This window comes from Olea europaea, unplaced genomic scaffold, assembly GCF_002742605.1.
Source record: "Olea europaea var. sylvestris unplaced genomic scaffold, O_europaea_v1 scaffold786, whole genome shotgun sequence".
NCBI classification, from domain to species: Eukaryota; Viridiplantae; Streptophyta; class Magnoliopsida; order Lamiales; family Oleaceae; genus Olea; species Olea europaea.
Genome location: NW_019266285.1, coordinates 204,269 through 220,593, shown reverse-complemented (window position 1 = coordinate 220,593; position 16,325 = coordinate 204,269). Strand labels below are relative to the sequence as shown.

Below are 16,325 nucleotides of genomic sequence, written 5' to 3'. Positions count from 1 at the left end.
GTTCTTTCTTACTTCAACCTTTCTTCATCTTTCACACAATATGAAATGAGCTCATTTAGAAACCATTTCTCCTCCTAGTAGTTATAATTGACCTTAAATTAACTGAATTGTGCAGGAAACGAGATCAATACCAAATGTACAAGCAAGTCATTAGGCAACGCAAGCTTTAGCCCTTTAAGTTTAGAAGCAATTTGAGATATCTCCATGAAGTACTCCCTTATGTTCCCCTTGTCTTTATACTTCATTGAAATCAATCTTTGCAAAAGCGTGCTTGTTTCAGCCTTATCATTTTTCTGAAAACGCTTCTCAATTTCAGCAAGGTACTCATTCGCATTAAATACGCCTTCGAATACTGTACCTCTAAAAGCTTCCGAAATACCGCGCTTAATGACAATTAAACTCATGCGATTTGAACGATCCCACTTCTGAAAGTTTCTCTTTTTATCGAACGAACTTTCTTCTATAAGAGGAGTGGACTCCTCAAATCGGAGCGTAAGGTCTAAATCCATGCAGCCAAGAACAATCAATATGTTCTCTTTCCAATCCTTGAAGTTTGTTCCATTAAGTATGGCAATAGAATTAACATTAGCAGATATTGAAGTAGCAGATGAAGTAAATGTATAGAAAACAAAAATAAATAAATAATCATGCTCATATCAATATCCACATTTAATGATCAATAAATGCAAAAAATGGTAAAATCCATCTCAAGACACCTAGTGTAACATTAATATCAAGTCTTTGGATAGTAATATTAATTGCTAGTGGTACTCTTGGTATAGTGATCAAATATTAACAATAACTACTGTCAAAAGTAAACCCATCTTTAGATTGATATATTATTCACGTGGAAATCTTATAATTATCACGCATTCATCATCACAAGTGTTTATGTAATTTAGCCAAATATTAACTTTCATTTGGACTGGCTAATACCCACATGAACAAGCACACACACAACTTTTAAACATCCCAAACAAACCAATCTACACAAGATAGGTCACTTTGGTAAAATATTGTTTGAATTAGTTTGTTTAAAATGCTAGGCAATCTTATTTTATCATAAATGATTTACCAAAATATTTGAATTTGATTGTCCCACATAATTAAATCTCAATTATACCTCTCAAAAGAGTCCTCAATACCATAATTTGAGAAAGAGAATCACCAATTTTGGCATCATTAGATGTCTTTTGAAACTTTAGGGACCTAAGGGTTAATAGTTCAAAACTATAGGATCAAAATTTGAAAAATTTAAAACTTAGGGGGCCAGTTTGAATTAATTATAAACATTGAGGGCTTTAATTGTAAAATCAGAACTTTAATGGCCCAAATTAAATAATTTTCAAAATTTAGGGATTGAATTATTAAACCCAGAACTTTAAAGGTCTAACTTGGATGGATTTCAAACTTTAAGGACTAAAATTTAAAATTTTATTTTAAAATATAACCTAACCCTAATCTTAATTTGCAAGTAGGGGCCTGAGATTATCGAAATTGCAACTCCGGCCCCCGTCCCAAAACCCATCCTAGTCCAGCGCTACCGACGTTGCTAGAACCAACAACAACATCCACGCTATTGTTGGGCGCTGCAACGTTGCGGCACTGGCGATGAATGCATAATTGAATGTTCAAATTTTTATTTTTTTTTTGAAACCCAATAAACCATAAAGCGAATTCCAAAAAAATTTAATCCAAATCTTGGAAGATAACCAAGAATGATGTGCCAAACGTTTTTCAAATTCAACAAAAAAATAGATCCGAAATTGTCAAATCTGAAAATATTGCAAGCACTAAATTCCATACAGTCACATGATGGAAGATCAAATGACCCAAAATCAAAATTTTTAAAACCTTAATTCTTGCAATTTTTCAAAGATTCAACAATGGAATGCTCTAATACCACTTGTAGGAATTGAAAAGGAACCAAAACTTTCGTCAAACCCTTTCATATGTATGTAAATCCTCCATGTTGAAATCAAAGAGAAGATTAAAAGTGGAAACATACATTGATCCATAGATGTGAGTATTTTGAACGGATTATGATTTTCCAATTGACACATAATTTCTTAGAAAATTTTACTTTGTTGATGGGGATACAGAGAAATTCACTTACAATTGGGGATCATAACCTATGATAAATAACTGTACATGACAATTATTATCTATTAGTTATTTTAAATTGACCTAGGGATGTCAATGGGCCGAGCCGAGCTGAGCCGGCTGGGCCCTTTTCTTGAGCTCGGCTTAGCCCACGAGCCGCTCGCGTGATCGTGTTTTTTTTTAAATTTTTTTTTGCACCTTTTTTTTTTAAATTCAATTTTTTGGACGACCTCGTGGGCTCGTCAAAATGGCTCGTGAGCACAAGGTCCACGAGCCGCTTGCGGTCTTGGCTCGTGGGATTGAGCCCCCTGCTCGGCTCGGGCTCGAGCTCGAGCCGCCCACAAGTTGAGTTTTAACGAGCCAACGAGCCGTTCGGCTCGTTTGACATCCCTAAATTGACCCCTTCATCAATTTAAAATAACCCTTCTGGTCTCTATACTCTATTTCCATGACATTTAATATCAATTAGTTCAAAATTAAAATTAATGGATCACTTTATTGACTAAACTTTAAAATAGCACTACACATTTTAATATACATACGTGTGTGACCCCATACATTGGAATTTTTCCAACAATTAAGGGTGAGCCAACCTAAGATAATTTAGGAGATTATAAGAACTTGAATTTTGTAACGGAACACAACTCTTCAAGAACTTGACACAGTGACGGATCTAGATGGTGGCACTGGAACCGCCTGGAGCCATTTTTTTTTGTTGGCAATAGATTAAAATTTTAGATTATATTGCTGGTATTCAGTTTATTTTCAAGTGTTTCTTGTGGCTCACTTTGTCAGGCACTGAATGTATATAGTGGAGGTCCCGGGTTCGAATTTTTTTACCAACAAACTATTGCGCAATAATACTTAAATACAACAATTTTTGCCAAAATTCAAGAGAGTGGGGGACCAAACAAAAAATTCGAACTTGTGCCCTTTTGTTAGATATGGTATAAACTTCACCGCTATCTCACCCATTGATTATTGGCAATAAGTTTAACAAAATAATATTTGTTAGGTTCTATCTATTGTAATGCGAGTGCAATTATAAAGATTTGAATCCGTGCTCTTCCTTTAAAATATACAAAGCTTGGCAACAATGTCATTAGATGAGTCCGTTTATTCTTATAACATAATTGCATACATATGTTCGCTTTACCTAAAATTGGGGTAAGTGGTAACACGGCAGTTTTTCATGATATGGTTGATCTTCCTGGGGCAGTCATCAACTTGATTACATCAAATAGGAATCATTTTCCATATGTACGAATTTATTAATAATTTAGTATTTATGGTTGACAATTTGCGATGTGAACTTGTTTTCACGGTATTCCTCCGCCATACGTGAGGGTTGATCTATAAAACTTGGAGGTATCTGTTTAAAAAAAATAAAAAAATAATTACATATGTTCAATTTGAACAAAATAATTGTTAAAATTTAAACTTTAGGCCTTATTTGATTCCTTTTTTTTTTCAAATTCCATTTTTTATCTCTTCTTTTCAGCTACATATTCTTCAATAAAATGATATTACATAAAGATTCAAATTTTTTTTTAGCCACACATTCTCCATCAAATCACTATTACAAAATCTTTTTTTTTTTTTTTTTGTTTTTTAGCCACACATTCTCCATCAAATCACTATTACAAAATCTTTTTTTTTTGGCAAAAAATTTATATCAAACGAACTCTAAGGAGGTGTTTGAGCCACATTATTTTGATAATAATGCATTCTTGAATATTGTATTGACGGAAAATGTGTGGTTAAAAAATAAGAAAAATTTTTTATTTGCGTGTAATATTATTTTATTGAAAAATGTATAGTTGAAATGATGTCAAATCACTGTTTAAGAATATATTTTTTTGGAATAATGTGGCTCAAACATGCCCTTAATATTTTATTGCGGTCAACGGTAGACAGTCAACAGTCGCCCGTGCTAACTCAAACTCTTAGATTCTCCCCTGACCTGACATATTCTATTTCTCATGATCCCAAATCCAGTTTCAGTCCAATGAATGGGCAAAACAAGTGCTAAGCAATGCAGAAGAACTCACAGAAGATAAGGTAGATAATGTGCTCAACAAGTTTCTTCAAGACTTCAAAGAAAACTCATTAAAAGTTAATGGCTGGCCAGAACATGTACCTGCATACAGATTGTCGAAGTCTGCCATTAATGCCTATACAAGGATTATTGCTAAAAAATACCCTGATTTCTACATCAACTGCGTGTGTCCTGGATATGTGAAAACTGATATGACTGCCAATACTGGTTCATTGACTGTTGAAGAGGGTGCAGATAGTCTGTTGAAGCTGGCAATGCTGTCGGATGGGTGGGCCGCGCCCCCATCTGGACTGTTCTTTTACCGGCAGAATGTATCGGCCTTCTGATAGTTTGGTCCGTTCAATTGTTATATTTCTCAAGTAACTGTATGGGGTTTGAATTGAATAAAGATTTATGTATTCATGATACTGATAATGGGTTTTCTTCTTAAATCCATTGAAGGAGTGAAGGACATGTTAATTTGAGATTTCTTTGTGATGATATAAAAACTGGAGTTTGAAATCGTTGTTTGTTGTTCCATTGCAAATTTTAACTAATTAAATTAATCTCAAACAAAAGCATTTTTGTGTGTTTGTGTTTGTTTTTTTCATGTGCACTACCTTGTATTACAAGGTTGGTATGTATTGTATATTTCACTTCTCAAATTCTTATAATGGACTTGTCTTTTCTCTATGGAGGGTTACGTACAATCTAGATTTGATGAGTTTACGTATACCAATGCTTTTTTAGTGACATTTCGGTAAGCAATCTCCAAAGGCTCAAAAATCAAATTTTCAGACTCTAAGCTGACTGTTTAGCTTGAGAAAAATTGATCCGCTATACACGTCTACCTAATCTTTTAATAATTATTTAGACAATTGCATGCAAATATTAGGTCATAATTAAGTTAAATAAATATATATCAATAATTCTAGAAAGTTTTCAACTTAGGAGCATCGCATCAAGTTGGTCTCCAACTTCCATTTATAGCATCTAAATTCTTAACCTTTTAAGATTCTAATACTTTTGACCACAATGAACCGTAAGAAGAAGTTAGGTTGATTTATATGCCAAGTGCATATACCAAGTAGGTTAATAATTTTCTAAATTAATTTTTTAAATCTTACATTAATTTTTATAAATGGTATTAATTCAATTTATTCAACATGAAATTAAAAAATAGGTGTTATTTAAGGAACTCAAATAATGGCCTCAAATTCCCCTTTCAAGATAAAAATAAATAAATAAATAAATAAAAAATAAAATAAAAAAAAATATATATATATATATATATATATATATATATATAATTCAAAATAAAATTAAAGAAAAATGATATTGTTTAAGGAGCTCAAAGGATGACCTTAAATAACCATTTATAGAAATTAAAGATAATATATTTTTTAATTTGATTAATAGCGTTAATTCAATTATCTTAAACTTTAATTTCCACGATCATGAAACCCACATTCTAATTGGTGAACCACAAGTCTTCTTCCATGGAATTGTGATTAATCCAGCCAACAATGTTCGTGAGCTTCTTGAATATCCTTTTTGTATTAATTCTATGTGCCCTCTTGATTTTTGTACTCTAATATTCACATTTATACATACTTTACTATCTAAATTTGATTTGGCATATTTATATTCAAACTAATCAGATGTGAATTTTGTTACGTTAAATTAATAAATCTTTTTTTTTTTGTTCAAATCTTTATATGTTTTGATTTGTAATTTCATTCTATATTTTAGATTTCTATCATCATTCGTGTAAATGTTAAATGATTTCTTAAAATTGAATGTTTATTAAGTTATTAGTAGTGGTGATGTGTAGCTTGGTGTATAGAGCAAGGCTTGAAAGCTACAAAATTGACGAAATAAAGTGTATTATCATTTTTCTTCATAATTTGTCGTATATTTTTATAGATTTTGTGGGTCTTTTCACTCGAAGATGGTAACAAGAATATTGTCTAAACATACGAAATTGAGGAATTACATCATGAATGTCGAAGCAATAGAGGAAAATTGAAATGGGCTATCTCGAGGTATGTGATACAAAATTGCAAATTTATATATTAAATACAACAATTCTTGCTCAGACAATTCAAAAAATTTATAAATCTCTTATAAATTTAGAAAAATTATTAATTAAGATAGTATTAGTACTTTCTCAAATAATTTTAGTGTTTTAACAAGATTATGCATATCATTTATCCGATATATAAGACGTGCAACGCATGTGCTCACTACTTGTTAAATAAAAAAGACTAACAACCGTAAAGCACTCACATTACTTTCATAAATTATAATTGAAGAAAATCAAATTAATTTCCACCGAAAATAAGAGATCCATCATCTATAAATGAAAAAAAAATAAAAATAAAATTGAGGCTGCAATGAGGACACTAATGCAATGGAAAAGATATTTTATCATGCGCAGAGAAACTATCGTGTACCAATTGATATCTCCATCTTCTACATGGTGTACAGCCCCTCACATGATGAGGGGCTGAGGGGATGTAAACCAAGCAAAGTTGCTGTTTTTATCAGAAAGAAGGTTCTTTAGAGCTGTAATAAAGTCATGACTCTCTCAATTTCCTGAATTTTTTAACAAAAAAAATCTAGATTTTGATAAAATTTGATGAAATATGAGGTTGAAAAGTTGATAAAAATTATGGGTCTCATAAATATATGATTAAAACATGTGCAAAATTTACAAAGTTAACGGAAGACTTCATATAATGTATGCAATGAAGACTTAATACACATTAAACATTATTGTAAGACTGTATCTTGTTAAATCCTTCATAAAAGTTAAAAAATGTCAAATCCTGTTCACCAATAATGGTCTCATTATATTCAAAATAAACCAATAATCTTATAATGTTAATTAAAAAATAAGAATCTTACAATGAAGTACTTGTCTCCATTATGGAAAAAAATGTGGAGACTGTAGAGCATTTGATTAAAAACATGTTTCTGGACCGCACTTCAAAGTTAATTTGGCAGTATAATTTTTGAAGTGGACTAGGTAGGAGTGACTTGTCTTTTATATATATATATATATATAGAGAGAGAGAGAGAGAGAGAGAGAGAGTAACATTAAGCTTCAAAATGAGCAGAGAGAAGAGTGAAAGTGCAGAAACAATGAGCAACCAGTCATCAAATAGGTAAATTTATAACTTGCTTTCAATTAAATTATTTAGCCATATTTTAGTTTTCATAATCGTAGTGAAAAAGAGTGTTAGACTGTAGTAGAAAAGAAAATTTTCCATGATGGCTGTGTTAATCTTTCGTTGGAATTAGTTTAGATTGAGAACTATTAATTTTCTCATCTTTACACACCTGATCTAAAGTTGGCTCAAAATTTAGGCGATTTATATACAAAAAGATATAAGTGGACAGGGGTCAATGGCTATCATTATCAAGAAAGCCTGTGATCTAAGTTGGCGACCTCCAATTAATGATCTCAAAAGATATAATTATCTTTATGTAGTTTTCTCAATGATATAATTATCGATCCTCCACTTTGTTTTTGGAATCAACGACATTTTCTCAACGATATAATTAAAAAATTATTTTTTAATATTTAATTAGAGATCATTGTATGCTGTCGTGCTGTTGTGATGTTCTCAGCATTGTTCTGAATATTGTAAAATGGACTAGGAATGGATGATTCAATTTTGAACTTAAATTGATTTTTGTGATGGAACACTAGGAAGATTGCCAGTGTGCATGACGAAGCACTTTGTCAAGGCAAATTTTGATATATGTTTGAAAAGGAAAATTATCTCTAAACCACTGTACAGGATCCAGGGCTTGCATGTATTGTAGCAATGGCTTGAAAATGACTACAGTACTGAGTATCAAGACAACGACTCTTCTATGAATGGATTAATAAATGATTTCAAGAGAAATAAAGACACGCACTTCTATTTTTTGCTGTTAAGAATCCAAATATATGTTAATGGCCGATCAGCAGATGGTTGTGAAGCACTAAAGCTCCCTAGGGTAGGTTGCAGTGTACAATGCATTTTAAACAAAGATACGACTTGAATGCGATGGGGCATGTATGTGACACGCCAGATGGTGTCATATTTTTTTGAATATCCTAAGGCACATGGCCCGTCAAGTCAAGGACATGTTAAGTCTCATTTTGTATATCTTGGATTATAGAAGGTAAAATTTTAATTATAAAAACATTTATTTAAAAAATTCTAAAACATTCTGAAATTCATGAGAAAGGTTGTATGGAGTTAATGTTGAATTTGTTTTATATCTATTATATGCACTTTTTCAAGATTTCACTAGTAAAATTCACCAAGTTTAAAATATATATTATCTAGTAATATATTAGTATAAAATTATTATGATTTACTAAATAATCAAATTAATTGAATAAATGTCATAAAATAATTTCTAAAAATTTTAAACCAAACGCATCCTTACTTTCTCACAATATCCATTTATGGAGAGTCGTGCAATAATGTTTTGCCTGTTGGGTCACGACTTTAAGAGTATTCAAAAATTTGGGTTTTTTCCCCCATTATGCATAAGGGTGAGGGAGTCACTTACATATTTGACTCCGATGAACAACATTTTTTGCACATTCATGATGTGAATTGCATCTCATTGTTTAGCCCTAGGAATTCTTTTTCCTTGCTTTACATGAAGACGACGAAGGGAGTGGCCTACCTATTTGTCCTATGAACAACTATTTGACTAGATTTTGAAGAATTAAGTTTTCGTGATAATAACGTGTTACAAAAAAAAAGAGAAAAAGATAAGAGAAAATATGAGTCAATAGACTTGTATGTGTTTTATGGATAACCAAAGCAACATATTTATAGAGAATGATTAAGGATATAATGATAATAATTTTTAAGGTTATAGAATTACAATTGTCAATTCACCAATAAACTTACCATTTACAACAAATTTCTTATTTTTACTTTTATTTCTATATTCATTGCTAATTCTTATATTATAATTTTCATCATCTGAAATCTTAATGAGATTAGGGTTTCTTCTTGGATCCGGAACATATCAAGTTTCGAGCTAGAAGACGTGCTGCTCAACTTCGGAAATGACAAGAAAATCGCCAACAAAGAAGCCGAAGGAATGGTAAGAGAGATGGATAATAATGGAGATGGTTTTGTTGATTTACAAGAATTCTTGAATGCCATGGAACTTGATAATGATGCTATTGGGATTGATATAATGGGAGCTTTTGGTGTATTTGATGCTGATAAAAATGGATTAATTTCTGCTGAAGATTTGCAGAGGGTTTTTAAATGTCTTGGATGTGGAAAATGCAGTCTTAGAGACTGTCATTCAATGATCAAAGGGGTAGATAAAGATGGTGATGGATTTGTAAATTTTGAAGATTTTAGATTAATGATGAGTGCAGGATGCAAGGTTTAGTAGAGATTTGTTGTAATATCAGAAATATTGGTTTTAATTTTAGAAAATACAATTTTTTTAGAAAAATATTGTTGTGTAGTTATTTGTCAATTTTTTTTTTTTTTTGTTAATAAATTGTCAAGAAAACAGCCGACACTGGATAATATGCACAAAAGGAAAACTAAGAAAGAGAACACAAATTTATAGAAGAAAATTAATTGTTTAATCAAAGTGTCTAGTTATAAAAATCGCCATTCAGGAGGTTAATATGGAGTAGCATATCACACACACTTGTTCAGATAGCTAGTTTACTAAGAGAATGTGCCAAAGCCTACTTAAGACGCTCTCTTTTCATGACAAAATACACATGTTAGTATCATAGAAATAGGAATTTTATTATTGCTACATTATAATTGGAATAAAATTTAATAGAAAAAAATATACAAATTTATGTGATTTGACAAAATCGTCTTGAGAAGAATCAGTTCACTAATCAATATTAAGTTTCAACTTCAATTTTTTTGACTAAACAATAATTACTGATTGAAAAATATCTAAATTTATAATTAAATTCCTATCAAACTCTTCACTTGTTTTTTTCTCAATGCATAGTGGAGAAAAATTCTATGCCAACTCGAGGATACATGATATCAAACTTATAAATGCTTCGAATATTGAATTGAACAAAATTGATAAATTTAATCACTTATATTTACAAAACACGACCATCGTGCGAAGCTAAAAAAGGTGTCTTGTCTCTATCACTTCTTCCAAAACTATGGTTACGAGGACTGTCATCGGAATGAGCCAAGTGACTGATGTTTCTCTATCAATCCAAAAAACAAACATTTTAGTTGGGCCACCGTATATTTCAAGACAACAACATAGTAACAATCAATGATAGGAAAATAATTTCCATATGTTTGTTGATGATTTAATTTAAATAAATAAATAATTGCATATCTATTTGTTTAAAAGTTTAATCTTGTCAAAGAATTCAATATGACATTAAAGTATGCAAAAAATTTGAGTTCGGGTTCCACATTCACCAATGTGTAAAATTGTCTGTATTTAACATATAAAATTACTTTGACAAGGATATTATGGACACTACTGGTGGTGAAAAGGTTGGTCTCAAGCATACACTAATCGATTAATTCAACATCGAATGAAGGTGAAACCTACCTTCGATTTGCTCTTAATGATTTGGTATCTATTCTAAACAGTCTGAAAAGTCCTCATCACTTGAGCCTACCATCTCGAGTCCCAAATCTCTATAGACAAGGTTTTCAGACATTTTTAGTGACATGACGATATGTCCTTAGGTGATTGTACAGCAAATATCGAAGTTAATAGAATTCTGCTTCTCAATGCGCATACAAATTTGCTTGCAAATTCAGCCAGACGCGATATGTCGTAGTCACCTTTCCACTTGCCATCTAATGGCCCCTTTCCCTAGACGCGAGCCCTCCACTCTGCTAGTGACCTAGAGCATTATAATGATTATGACATAGACGTATTGCACAAGACTTGGTTGGTTGGTCCGAAAAGTCATGGGAGAGGCAGGTTACATGAAATAATATACTATAGAATCTTATGAATCGTGCACGATACACTTTCTATATCTCCTCTGTCTATGAAGACAGGATCTATGATAACTACACTAGGGATGCACCCTCATGAGTTTCATTGACTTACTTATTATGTTTCATTTTATTTCCGTCTCCGAATGGAAATCTTTTCTCTTCTTTTGTTGGATCTTTGGTTAATATCCTTCTACCAATCGTACTATCTTTTTTCGCCGTTATATTAATAAAATACAGTAATGTGGTTTATTAAAAAAAACAAAAACAAAAAAAACACCTCTTATTTGCATGTGATGGAATGCATCAAAGACATAGTTTAAGTAAATAAATAAACCCAATTTTTAATTGTTGAAGTCCAGTAAATATGAAAGTATTTATATGCCCTATTGGACTCTATGATGATTAACACTATGTCTAACTTATTTTTCATCTTTTGAGGTAAAACAAGTCACAATATTTATACAATTATTGTGCACATAATTTTAAAGAAGATAATTTCATATTGAAGGGAAAAATGAATTTTTGAATAGTGTATTGATGTGAAATGTGTGGTTAAAAAATAATAAAACGTTTGGAATTTGCTTGTAATATTATTTTATTGAAAAATGTATGGTTAAAATTATATCAAAACACTGTTGAAGAATTCATTTTTTCCAAAGAATGGGGATCAAACAAGGGCTTATATATAAGGAAACCTAAACCTCTTGTAAGATAAAAGTCCAGCCCTAAATCTTCTTCAATACCAAGTCTTTGCACCTTCACAGCAACAACCTGGCCAGAGTACTTCAACCGAGCTTTGTACACTTGACCTAGACTGGTGGCAGGAATTGGAGAAGCGGATATTGATAAAAAAAACTTTCAAGTTTCTTTTAATCATCATCAAAAAACTTTATAACATCAACATGAGACATATATTATTAGAATTATATAGAAAAGGGACTGAACTAGGATGGTGGTCTTTCTACAAAATGTGATGCAAAGGAGATGGATTATAGTTTTATCACCGTAAGGTAGGGGTGTATTTAATTGGGATGACCAGAATTTCTTGCTTCTCTAGTTCTTCATCTGATTCAAAGAAGTAAGGAGAATGCATCAAAGTTGTCCAATGCTGCCAAGTCATTATGAGCTCAAATACACAACAACCAATTTTGAACGGTAAAACTGCCTAAGAAGTTTTTTTTTGATACGTAAAACTGCCTAAAAATTGATCATCCAAATCCCTACAGTAGAAACATGGAGCAGGTTTGACATTGAACTGACAGTAACATTCATAAGTAATTCGACAACGTAAAGATAAGCAGCCTTAAAAGTAACCTATCAAAGAAATCTTGCTCGAGACGGCCTAAATTTCTCGTTTCTCTAGTTCTTCATCTGATCTGAGAAAGTAAGATGAAGGCATCAAATTTTTCCTATGTTGCCAGCTCATCATTTGCTTAATGCACAATAATCTATTATGAAGGATTGGACAACAAAAAACTGATCCTTCCAAACCAATAACCCCACGAATATATTTTATCTGAGTTTAAGTGGAATGCAACTCCAGCAAAAACTAATGTATAAAATCAAAATACAATCATTCTACTGATGGACCTAGGGATTAGGGAAACTTACAGCAAACAGGATAAGAATAAATTTTGAGAAAAATAGTTGTCAATAATATATAAAATAAACATATGCAGACATGGAAGCCAACATTATTATTACCTGAGTTTTGCCAATCCCTAAGGACCAACCAAATGGTGAGTGAATGTTAATGATTCTGGTGAATGAACCTTAATGAAATTCCTCTCTTCGTCCACTCATGTCTCAGATTACTGTACCTGAGATACCTTTGGGGCATTCAACTTCCATCCATTAAGGTGTAAAATCTACACGACATCAAGAATAATTCTCTCCTTCTAAAGCATTGAACCAACAGCTTAAAGTTGCAGCAGTTTCTTATGTATTATTAAGGATCTTGACAGCAACTCCGTGCCCTGTCAATGTATGTTCGGCAATTTGAACTTTACAAAATGAACTGATGCCAAGAGTCTTCCCAAGATTTTAGTTTCGCAAGAATAAATCCACACTACCATTCTGGCATGATCCATCCATATTCCATAACATATATATAATAAACAAGAATTAAATTCATATGTATACATAAAGGCGTTTATATAATGCTATAAATACATTCTCTCGAACTACACATCGGTATATCAAAGATCACTGGTAGTGACAGATTTTTCATCCTCCAAATTCAGTCAATCATTAGCAGCAGGACTTCCAAAAATGTATGTACCATTGAGAAGGAAACGACAAGTCTGAAAAATGCTTGGAAAACCCAAGATTTCCAAGCCTAGCAAATACATAATTAAGTTGTGATGTTCTAATCGAACACAAATATATCCTTATTCTACAAGTGGGACAGTATTCATCCCTTAAGAAATGATCAGGACAATGAGAACAAATATATAAATGCAAATAACAGAGCAAATTTTAGAATAGCAACTAGCACAGAATATCAAATTTACAAACCAAATAAAAAAAGTAAAAAATAAAAAATGATTCTTCCAAAAAATCCCCAATTCTGTAACCGGACTCCCACCGTTCTCGCATAAGGCTTAAATTTTCACAACTAAAATATTACAAATGACTGCATCTATATTTTCAGATAAAATAAGGTAAAGAATATAAAATCAATCGACACTAAAATTAATCAACAAAATAATCAAAATTTAATTCAATTATTACCAAAAAACTTCAACGTCGATTTGATTCATTGCTTTCATCCTAAATTTGCTGCTTTTGCTTCTTGACAAGCTTATCAACAGCTGACTGCAGACATCCGGCCCTCCAAACATCAGAGGAGCGACAATTTCCAGATCCTTCTCAAATCGGGCGTCTTCGAACTCCTTTCGAGCATTCTCTGTCAATACATCGCGCCAGAGGACACCTGGAGATTTCGGCCACATGAAGAAGTCGGTAGCTCGTATAATGTTTTGATACAAACTCAGTGCCTCGTTAGGACAGAATGGTGTGCTTCAGGCGGATCTCTCCTTCGACGGGTCGGGTTTCGGTTTCAAAATCTGAGTGAGGTAGGGTTTTCTTCGGTGGTCGAGAGAGGGGGGAGTTTTGAGGAGCAAGGGTTCTTATTGGCGGTGAACAGAATGTTTCATTTGGTCCTCATCTAAATAGCAACAATTTTTTTCAAAGCCCCTCTAAGAGAAGGGTAAATAGATATAGGATTTAATTTTTCTATTGGTAATTATTTTAGTCTGTTATATATAGTTTCCAACGGAATCATCCGTTGGACAATTCGTTGATAAATTATTTTATTTTATTTTATTTTTTTATATTTTTACCAACGGATTAGCAACGTAATTTTACCAACGGAAGACTTTCATTGGTAATTTTGTCAATAATTTAATAGATAATTTTTAAAAATGATAAAATAATGACTCGTTGCGAATTTGTTATTAATCCGTTGGTAGTAGCTACGGAAGATGTTTGTTGCTAAAATTTCGTCTCTATTGCCTCCCTTTCTAGTAGTGTCTCTTCTTTGCCTCTCCGCGTCCACATTGTTTATTAATGGCACATTATGCCGGGCAACACTGTTGAATTTTTTATATCCAATAAATCTTGGGTTATGATGTAAACATCGAAATATAGTTTCACAAGCCTCGGCCAATAATGAATTGATTACCAACAATCAAGTCTAAAGGCTCGATTAGAAAACAACGTTGATAGTTGAAAGTAGTTTAAGAAATTAACACTGCTTATGGCCCATATATATTTACTTATTGGATGGCTTTTGATCTTGGCTCATTTTACCCTTTTATTGATCCAATTAAAGTCTAACCTATTCCCAAATATGTAGCTTTGGCCTAGGAGTGGGCGCGGTCCGATTTGGTCCAGTTCTAAAAGGAATCGAACCGAACCGAATACCAATGAGAATTTTAGAAATGGAACCATTGGTTCCATTGTTAGCTATGGAACCGAACCGAAACCGAACCAATCGGTTCCGGTCCGGTCCGGTCCGGTTCTTTACATAAAGATGTCAAAATAAAATGTTTACTAATAAAAAATCTAAAGAAACTTTCAATGTGATACTTTAAAAAAAATATAGAAGAGCCGAACATATTATACAAAGATTAATAGAAAACTAAGTATATAAATTTTAAAATAATATGCAAATAATATAAGTTACTATTATCAAACAAATATTAACTTATATAAACCGTCTAGTACTTCAATGATTAAACAAACTTTCATCAAAATGAAAACAAAATAAAAGTGCTTGGAGAGTAAGTCATATATTTTACTGAAAAAAATGCCAACTGAAGGATCCCTTTTTAACATTTTCTTGAGCCTTCAGGTAATCACAATTCAGTATTTTTCTCAATTATTTAATTAAAAAGTGATATGTGAACTATATACATAAACATTTGTTTCATTTCCATATGTCACTGCCTTTTGCTTATGTTGTTATACTACAATTTTTTTTTTTAATTTTGTTTTACCTTGATGGAAGTTTCTTTTCACTTTAAGAGTAAGTCATATATATTACCAATTTGGTTTCGGGACAAATTTGAGAGTAAGTCTTATATTTTACCAAAAAAGAAAAAATGCCCACTAAAAAAAATTCTATGAGAACCATTCGATTCTCCGCGGTTCCCATACTAGAACCAAGAACCGGACTGGAACCGATCGGTTTTTAATAATTTTTCCCGAAACCAAATTATTTTTTAGAAGATCCGGAACCGAACCGGCCGGTTCTAAACTGTTCCGGTCCGGTTCCACTGGTTCCGGGAAAAAATGCCCACTCCTACTTTGACCTAGCCATTCATTTGAGTGATTTGTGTGTGAAAAGTGAAAAACTTGGCTGCCAATTGACCGGAAAAATATGGCTGCTTTGTGCTTCCAAAAATCGGTGGCTTCTTTGTGTTTTTGATCTCCTCTTGTGCCTTTTTCATTGGTTTTTCTTCTTGCCTCCATGGCTACAAGTCAAAATCATTATTTTCTACTTTATGGGTGAAATTGAAAAGCAATCGAAATAAATATTGGTTTTGGATTGGTTGTTCGGTGGAGAAAGGTAACGTGAAACTGAGCCAAGAAAATATCGTTTAGAAGATCTTTGGAGCAAACTTCTGTGACAAACACTAGGCTCCCCCCCCCCCCCCCCCCCCCCCTCTGTTTTTTTTTTTTTGAGATGT

At 32.3% G+C, this 16,325-nt stretch overlaps 2 protein-coding genes across 8 annotated transcripts in view; one reads left to right on the top strand and one right to left on the bottom strand.

Annotated features, from left to right (window-relative positions):
* Positions 1 to 16,325, top strand: part of LOC111391378 ((+)-neomenthol dehydrogenase-like) — a 37,873-nt gene that overhangs the window by 15,091 nt on the left and 6,457 nt on the right. Inside the window, exon 2 of one of the 4 annotated variants that reach the window (XM_023016595.1) lies at positions 7,243 to 7,311. The exons of 1 other annotated variant lie outside the window; for it this stretch is intronic. In XM_023016595.1, the coding sequence (XP_022872363.1) occupies positions 7,256 to 7,311 (56 nt within the window). In that variant the 5' untranslated portion in view covers positions 7,243 to 7,255. Of the gene's footprint in view, positions 1 to 4,101; positions 4,665 to 7,226; positions 7,312 to 16,325 lie in introns of those variants that run through there. 2 more of the 4 variants (XM_023016594.1, XM_023016596.1) reach the window with 2 other exon arrangements.
* Positions 10,104 to 14,332, bottom strand: LOC111391382. Of its 4 annotated transcripts, none has more exons than XR_002702104.1 (3): positions 13,864 to 14,324; positions 12,835 to 13,106; positions 10,104 to 10,370 (listed from the first exon to the last, which is right to left on the bottom strand). XR_002702104.1 is itself a non-coding variant. In XM_023016599.1 (2 exons), exons 1-2 carry the CDS (start codon positions 14,082 to 14,084, stop codon positions 13,381 to 13,383), a joined length of 309 nt encoding a protein of 102 aa, XP_022872367.1. In that variant the 5' UTR covers positions 14,085 to 14,323; the 3' UTR covers positions 13,113 to 13,380. The 4 variants fall into 4 exon arrangements, 1 of the variants encoding a protein (XP_022872367.1); XR_002702103.1 differs by lacking the exon at positions 10,104 to 10,370 and adding an exon at positions 11,753 to 11,944; XR_002702102.1 differs by lacking the exon at positions 10,104 to 10,370 and having other exon boundaries at positions 11,753 to 13,106; positions 13,864 to 14,332.